Source organism: Pipistrellus kuhlii, unplaced genomic scaffold (assembly GCF_014108245.1).
Source record: "Pipistrellus kuhlii isolate mPipKuh1 unplaced genomic scaffold, mPipKuh1.p scaffold_m20_p_4, whole genome shotgun sequence".
NCBI lineage: Eukaryota > Metazoa > Chordata > Mammalia > Chiroptera > Vespertilionidae > Pipistrellus > Pipistrellus kuhlii.
Window position 1 is genome coordinate 71,261,162 of NW_023425540.1, and position 8,488 is coordinate 71,269,649.

The following is an 8,488-nucleotide window of genomic DNA, read 5'->3' on the forward strand; positions in this document are numbered from 1 at the left end:
CTGCCAGACAGGGCTGTTTACACAAAAGAGAGCCCTCGGAGGCAATTCAAGAGTCTGGACACGTGGGAGAGTCAGCCATGCATCATCCGCCACGACACTCTAAAGGGAAGCGGGAAAGACTGGAGGGAGTCCTCTGCCAGGTTCACGTCCTAAACAGTCAAAACCCAGACAATCACATGGCACGCTCCGTGCCCTGTGGCCACTGGGACGTGGCCAAGAGGAGGGAAGGGCATTCTTCCTCAGCTCGCCTGCACATGGTGTAGACGATGCTGGCAGACAGAAGTCCACAGGATCCTTCGCTTCTTTGATAAATCTGTGGTCACCCATTTCCCCAAAGGAAAAAGAGGAAATGTAAAATGTTTTCCCCCAAGCTGAGCACTGGGGGAGGTAATGTCAAACACTGGCCATTTCAGGCTGTCTGGCACTGCCAGGGTTCAGGCTGACGTAACATCCAGAGAGACAGGGACCCAGGTGGAAGGCAGCAAAATCAGGGGAGGCCCCTAGGTCAAGGCTGTGGGGGGTTGCTCAATCATTCCTGAGCCTTTTCACACGTACACACACACACACACACACACACACACACACACAGCAGCAGCAGCACGAACACACATGCCTCAGGGAGTCAGACTTCCAAAGCCAGAAAGTAGGTGGGGCTGAGCCATGAGTTAATCTATTTCCTGCCCATTTCTGGTATAAAGGCAGGCGGCTGCCTCCCTAACAGCACAGCTGTGTTTGGCTGCAGGGCTAAAGGCACTGTCAAGAGAGACACACCCCTCTCCAGCAGCAACAGAATCACCATAATCTGCAGCAGCAGCTGGACAAACCGCCATTCACAAAGCACTTTGAGAACTTCAGGTAAGAGAAAATCAAACTCTCTCCATCTTTTCCCTTGGGTTAAGGTAGGGAAGGTCCCTGCACAGAATTTCCCCATCCAAGATCCCCACTTTGCCTCTGTTCATCCCCTCCCCAAGACCTGCAGCCATAAATTGCCCTCTCTATAGCAGTGATTGCAGAATCTGAACCCATCACGGTTTCCTTTTTTAATAAATTATTATTAACCATTTTAAAAATTTATCTTAGAGCAAGGAAGAATGGGAGAGAGAGAGAGAGAGAGAGAGAGAGAGAGAGAGAGAGAGAGAGAGAGAGAGAGAGAGAGAGATGAGAAAGAAACATCAATTAGTTGCCTCTTGCAATCACCCATACCAGAAATTGAACCTGAAACCTGTGTATGTGCCCTGATGGGAAATTAAATCCACCACCTTTTGGTATATGGGATAACAGAGCCTCACTGGCCAGGGCCACATCATGGATTTTTAATGAATCTTGTCCTTGTGTTCATTTAGCACCTGTCAACAACAAACATGGGAAGCACGGCCCATGGCTGGGATGTCATCTCCCCTCCCCATTCACCATTCTTTTAGAACCAGCTCTCATCAGCTTCTTTCCCACTTGCTCTAGGATGAAAGCATCTCCGGTCTTTGCCTGCCTAGCTCTGGGCCTGGCCTCCATCCTGGGTGAAGGATCTGCCTCAGACCATCACCAGCTTCAGGCGGCCCATAAGGTCACAGATTTTGGAGTGAAGGTGTTTCAGCAAGTGGCCCAGGCCTCCAAGGACCGTAATGTGATTTTCTCACCCTATGGCGTGGCCTCAGTCCTCGCCATGCTGCAGCTAACAACCAGAGGAGAAACCAGGCAGCAGATCCAAGCAGCAATGCAATTCGATATTGAAGGTGAGAGATGGGCAAAGTAGGGGGTAGGCATTCATGCAGATTTTTTAGAAAAAGAGGGAGAAGCAAAAGAGATTAAGATTTGGAATGAACTCTCCCTCTAGAGAAACCTAGGAGAGCAGAAGAGCCCCATCCATGAGGGAGGGTTGGCCCAGCTGGGATCCCTTGGTTGAACGTGAGCCTGATGTGTCTTTCCTTCCTCCGGCACAGAGAAGGGCATGGCCCCTGCCCTTCGTCAGCTGTACAAGGAGCTCATGGGGCCATGGAACAAGGATGAGATCAGCATCGCCGATGCCATCTTCGTCCAGCGGGATCTGAAGCTGGTTCAAGGTTTCATGCCTCACTTCTTCAGGCTGTTCCGCACCACAGTCAAGCAGGTGGACTTTTCAGAGATTGAGAGAGCCAGGTTCATCGTCAATGACTGGGTGAAGAGACACACAAAAGGTGAGCAGGCAAGAAAAGGAAGCAGAGTCCACGGGCCTGCCAAGAAAGGGGTTTTGGAAACAAATCCCAAATATACCAACCTTTCCCTTTCAGCATTCTTTTCTCTGTAGGCAGAAGGTCAAGTGATTTAAGAATCAGTGTCATAGTTGTCATAATTAGGTCTTCTCATGAACCAACTCAAAAGGCAGCCCTAAAAAGTGCTGTACAACTTTGTCAGAATGGTAATAACCATGATAAGGAGCACACACACCCCTTCAAGGGAGCAAAATAAGGGAAGACTTAAATTTCCAGGTCTGATCCTAGACAAGATCCCAGGCTTAAGAAAGTGTGCAAAGGCTTTCTGAGATCCTTAGGAAGATGAAACAGGTTGAAAACAGCTAGATTGGTTTATCTAAACCCCCACACTATCTTCTGACTGGATCACTTCAATAGACACACATCCATTTGAAGCCTGTGAATTGAAGAGAACTTATCTAAGATGATTAAGAAAATATCTAGCCGGCACCGGTTTGGCTCAGTGGATAGAGCGTCGGCTTGCGGACTGAAAGGTCCCGGGTTCGATTCCGGTCAAGGGCATGTACCTTGGTTGCGGGCACATCCCCAGTAGGGGGTGTGCAAGAGGCAGCTGGTCGATGACTCTCTCTCATCGATGTTTCTAACTCTCTATCCCTCTCTTTTCCTCTCTGTGAAAAATCAATAAAATATATATTAAAAAAAAAAAAAAGAAAATATCTAGCTCCTGATCACCTGCTTTTCCCATAGGCATGATTAGTGACTTACTTGGTGAAGGGGCTGTGGACAGCCTGACACGCCTGGTACTAGTGAATGGCCTGTACTTCAATGGCCACTGGAAGACACCATTCCCAGAGTTGGGCACCCACCACCGCCTCTTCCACAAGTCCGATGGCAGCACTGTCTCGGTGCCCATGATGACTCAGAACAGCAAGTTCAACTACAGTAAGTGCAAGACTCCCTTCCCCAAACCCTATACCTACTGGACCTCATCCCTAGGTATTCCACTCTTAGGGAGGAGAAACCCTAGAATATACCTGAGCTTTAACAAACACTTCCCAAATAGGAGACACTAGGATCAGAAAGTAGCTTTACCTTATGCAGCAGAAAGTAGCTTTATCTTATGCAAGATGAAGCTGAAATCCACCAGTTCCCTCAGGCCCACATCTGGCCACTTGACCCCATCTCACATCCTCATATGGTCCACAAATCCTGCTGGTGCAAGAGCTAAATAGAAGTTGAGATTCAGGAGAAGAGGACTGGAATGAATTAGAAACTGGGTATGGGGAAGCAGAAGTGAATATAAAGAAAGTCAGAAAGAGACAGAGAAACTGAATTGGCAGGAAATAAAGGAAATGGAAATGAAAACATTGAATGGGGGAGCTGTGGGTGTGGGAGCCTCGAAAGCCAGAAGGGAAAGTTGGCTTCCAAAAGAATGGAGAGGATAGGAGAACTGGTTGAAAATCTAGTGCTGTGTTAGAATCAACAAGAGCTGGAATCATTTTCAACGTGCCATCTTGGTGTCTTCACAGCTGAGTTTTCCACCCCCGATGGCCATTACTACGACATCTTGGAATTGCCCTACCATGGGGACACTCTCAGCATGTTCATTGCTGCTCCCTACGAAAAAAAGGTGCCTCTCTCAGCCCTCACCAACATTCTGGATGCCCAGCTCATCAGCCAGTGGAAAGGAAATATGACCCGTCTGCCCCGCCTCCTGATTCTGCCCAAGTAAGCCACCCCTGGCTCTAGCCACATTATTGAGATAATCCCCTCATCTCCTGCTTCTCCTCTCTCCTGGAAACACAGCCCCGTGTGGAGTTTCCCAAATGTGATGTTTGCAGGGCAGGGACATGTGTGGGAGGCTGATGGGAAACTGCCTGGGTTTGATTAAGATTCCTCTCATCATCCCTTCTCCCATTCCTGCCAGAGGGCAAGGAGGGACTTTCTAGACTATGCCCCGCATTTGCCTCCCTCAGAATATCCAACAAAAGCCAGCCAAAGGAAGAGCCAGAGAGATACTAGAGGTCAGAGGCTAAATCTGCCTTCACCTTTTTATGAATGCCCCTCACTCCCACCCCATCTTCTCAAGTCAGCCTCCAAAAATGGGAACAAAGGAATCACTTCTGCAGATGGAGCAACTGGAATTATAGAAGTGTCTAACAGATTTTTTTAAATCCTTCTGCAGAAGCAGAGTGGAGAAGGCTGGGGCTGGATAATTCCAGAATTGTAGGAAAGCCTCCCACCATGCTTACCCCAATTTAGTTGGTTAGTTCTCTCTCTCTCTCTCTCTCTCTCTCTCTCTCTCTCTCTCTCTCTCTCTCCCTCTCTCTCTCTCCCCCTCCTTCCCACCCAAGAATGGAAGTAATTAGTTGTGCTCTGATGGGGAGCAGAGAACAGCCTAAAGCCTCGCTGCTTGAGTCTTCTTCAGGTTAGCTCTCAGAAACACAATCTACAGACCAGAATTTTCCCTAAGAATCTACTCCTGTCTTATTTAAGAAAAGTAATTAGTCATAAGAATGTCCATTAATATTAGACCTGTAGCAAGCAGAGATCTTGAAATAACAAGCCTCCCTCTTCTACTTTCACAGCAGTCCCAATGCTATCAGGCTGCCAGGGTGATGCCTGGGAGGGACTGGGAGAGGTGACCGGAGACAGCCTGAGTTTGAGCTGTTTTCTGCTCCTGCCTGTAGGTTCTCCCTGGAGAGTGAAGTTGACCTCAGGAGGCCCTTGGAGAACTTGGGGATGACCAACATCTTTAATCCAAGTCAGGCAGACTTCTCCATTTTTTCAGGTAAGAGATTTTCCTTTCATTTCTTATCTTGGTGGGCTGTGTGGCCCCTTAGAAGATAAAGGAGCTGTTCCCAGAAAACCGATCTGATCTACTCTTGTATCCACTCCTGTTTCAGATCAAGAGCCTCTTTATGTATCGCAGGCCCTGCAAAAAGTGAAGATCAAGGTGAATGAGAGAGGCACGGAGGCATCCTCCTCTACAGGTGAGTCAGGCTCAGGTGAGGCCTGGCAAGTCTTGGCCCAAGGCTTACAGGAGGGTCCCTAAGGCACCTACACCTGGAATGAACTCCCCCTGCCCTGCGTCACAAGGCCTCAGAGCAGCACTTCCTGTGCGGGGAGTACTGTCCTTTCCTCCTTGGTGTTTCTCAGCCAAGAAAATGGGCTGCTTTCCCTGCCTCCAGCAGCTCATGAGGGCCTCTGAATGTGAAAAAACTCCCAAAGGAAAGTCTGGGTTGTTCTCACAGTGGCTAGTTAACTTAAGGAATTAATACGCCCTAAAAGGGTTTAGATAAATGTCTGTTTGAAGGAGAGCAGTTGATGGATCTCTACCAAGCTCCTGAAAGAGACCAGGCCTCAGGAGACTTCCCTAAACTTTCAAGGTTAGGGTCCAGGAACCGTCCCTTGGTTCTAAGACATTGTCCCTTCTCTTCCAGCCATTGCCGTCTCAGCCCGAATGGCCCCTGAGGAGATCATCATGGACAGACCCTTCCTCTTTGTGGTGCGGCACAACCCCACAGGTGAGCCGAGGCCACAGTGCTCCCCCGTTTCAGGCACTGGTCCTGACAAGCGTAGACACCCTCTTACCCGGGAACTCCAGGCAAAAAATCCATAACTCTGCTCCTCTTCCCTCCTCAAAGATGGAGTGCTGTGCCAGGACCCCAGTCCTAGCTTAGTCACTAAAGCAGCTGTAACCCCAGACATCTCACTCATCTTAGTTCACCCATAACTTCACGCTTGGGGAGCTCTGCCATTCCTTCCAATTCTCATTTCCCACGATTCTTCCATCCTCAGGAACAGTCCTTTTCATGGGCCAAGTGATGGAACCCTGACCATGAAAAAAGAAGTTCTCAACTGGGACAGAACTGGAGATGTATCAGAGAAGAAGAAACTGCGAAGAAAAGAACTTTTTAATTAATCTTTCTGGACAGAGAGAAGATACTCGCTTTTTTTTTTTTTTTTTTTTTTTTTTTAACGGTAAATCTGCCTTTTAGACCTCAGCCTCTCCAAAGGAGAGAAAGGAGACCTTTCAAGAAAACTCCCCAGTGGAGACCCTGAAGTTCTCCAAATCCGACTGTAAAACTCTCAGAGTCATGTGTGCAGCTGCTTCTGCCCATCACTCTGCCTTTCGGGGTCTTCAGATCTGGATCGCCTGAGGCCCTGGCAGGATGGCACCGCAAGGCTTACAGGAGAAACTGTGTTCCAGTCACGTTGCCCTCACTCTTGCACTGTCTGCCACTGCTGTGGAGGCTGGCGTCGGGCCAGAAACCAATGGAAGAAACACCTTTTCATTGCAAGATCCATCCTTCTCCAGCGCAGAGGTGCTGAGGAATGGCAGAGCAACTGCCTACCAATTGCAGCGTCTCACCCTGGCCTGGCGGTCTCCCTCCCCTGGAACAGTGAGCATCTATTATTTCAGAGTGTAGGTGACTTGTTTACTTATAGAAGCAGGTTTCTGCTTCCCACAAACTTGATTTTGCAGGAATAGAGGAAGAAGGTGTGCCTGGCTCTCGGCTCCAATCTCCTCGTGGGGAGGGTAGGATGACAGAGGTGTGCTTGAATATTTATCACTTTCTTGTGTGCTTGTTAGAGAGAAAGAGGACTATTAAAAAAAAAGCATATTATTTAAACTTGCTTAGAGTATTCCTTTGTGAGCTGTGTGATTTGCATCTCAGGAGTCTAGTCATTTAGCTGCCATTACCCCTCTGGGCGGAAGCGTGAGGGGCCCACACTGCCACCTTGTGGCTGCCTGAACCCCGTCACTCTCCTTTCCTTTCCACTTGATGGATTAGGACCCCTGCCAAGATTATCACTTTCTTTTTTAGGGACCAAAAGGATGTGGTGGGCAAGAGAGACTAGAGGGAGGACAGAGAGATTTTAAAATTTTCCAATGTATTTAGGAGCAGGAGTGCAAAGGGATGCACGACCTAGCAGGATAGAACTTTCCTCAATTATTGGGTGACTCACAGCTGCATTGGTGACTCACTTTGGTGTGTCATTTCCGGCTGCTGTGTGTGAGCGGTGGACACGTGAGAAAGAGAGAGGGGGGAACAAAAGAGAGACCGTGAATTCAGGCTCAACTACCCCAGTTAGGAAATTTTCCTGAAAACCAGCTAGCTAAGGGGTATGGCATGAAGACCAATTTATTGAAGAATTGCACATAGATGTCAAATGAATGCATCCTAATAGAATTCTAATCATCCCAATGTGCTCTTCAGTGAAAAACCTTGGCCCTTTGTTGTTGTTGTTGTTTTCTTTTCTCATTATGCACTGGACAGTGATAGCCACAACTATACTCACAAGGAGACCCAAATGTAGGGTCCAATGTTTTTGAAATTGTGTTGAATTATATACTTTTTCACTTTTGATATGTAAAAAGCAGAAATGTTTTTTAAAACAATAAAAATAAATAAATAAAAAGAACATTTCAAAAACAGTCCCCGCCTTTATTTTCCACATCTCACACAGGACAAAATCAAAACTCTGTCAGTTCACAGCCATCTCCGGCGAAGGGGATCTTTAGGAAACATGCACATGGGCCAGGCATACACACACACGCACACACACACACACACACACACACTCACACACGGGCTGTGGCAAGTCCACAGCAAGCCCACAGGACTGGTCTTGGGCACTCAGCAAGAACGCTCCAGGGACATACTGTGTGGGCATGATTCTCCCCCTGGGCATCATCCTCAAAAAGGAAAGAGGGTTCCCCCAAACACCTTCTACCACTCAGACAGGCCTGCACACACCCACTGTACCCCTGGGTTTCCATCTCTATTCACACCATTTCTTTCTACCACCAAATGCTCCTGTGCCCTGCACCTACCCCATCCCCAATTATCAAAATCCAGACTAAGTCCATTTGCTCCAGCCAGCATTTCCATGGATTCAATCAATATCCTCACACTCCTCTTGGCATTTACTGATTTTTTTTTCCTTTTCCTGGAATGTAGCAGTGCTTTTTATTCAAGTATGCTCAGGTGTGCACACTATCCCCACCCCCATTTACATATCAGGTCCCTTGAAAACCAAAGCTCTTTTGTTGTGTACATTCTTCATATCCTCTTTATTTTCTTAAAATATATTTTATTGATTCTTTTACAGAGGAAGGGAGAGGGAGAAAGAGTTAGAAACATCGATTAGCTGCCTCCTGCACACTCCCCACTAGGAATGTGCCTGCAACCAAGGTACATGCCCTTGACTGGAATCAAGCCTGGGACCCTTGAGTCTGAAGGCCAACGCTCTATCCACTGAGCCAAACTGGTTAGGGCTTCATATCCTCTTTT

At 47.8% G+C, this 8,488-nt stretch overlaps 1 protein-coding gene across 1 annotated transcript; it reads left to right on the forward strand.

The window, feature by feature from the left end:
• The first annotated feature begins 711 nt into the window (after nucleotides 1-711).
• SERPINE1 (serpin family E member 1) lies at nucleotides 712-6,029 on the forward strand. The gene is made up of 9 exons (XM_036410311.2): nucleotides 712-855; nucleotides 1,459-1,730; nucleotides 1,938-2,171; nucleotides 2,934-3,128; nucleotides 3,716-3,914; nucleotides 4,877-4,977; nucleotides 5,093-5,179; nucleotides 5,630-5,713; nucleotides 5,988-6,029. Exons 2-9 carry the CDS (start codon nucleotides 1,460-1,462, stop codon nucleotides 6,023-6,025), a joined length of 1,209 nt encoding a protein of 402 aa, XP_036266204.1. The 5' UTR covers nucleotides 712-855; nucleotide 1,459; the 3' UTR covers nucleotides 6,026-6,029.
• The last annotated feature ends 2,459 nt before the right edge of the window (nucleotides 6,030-8,488 follow it).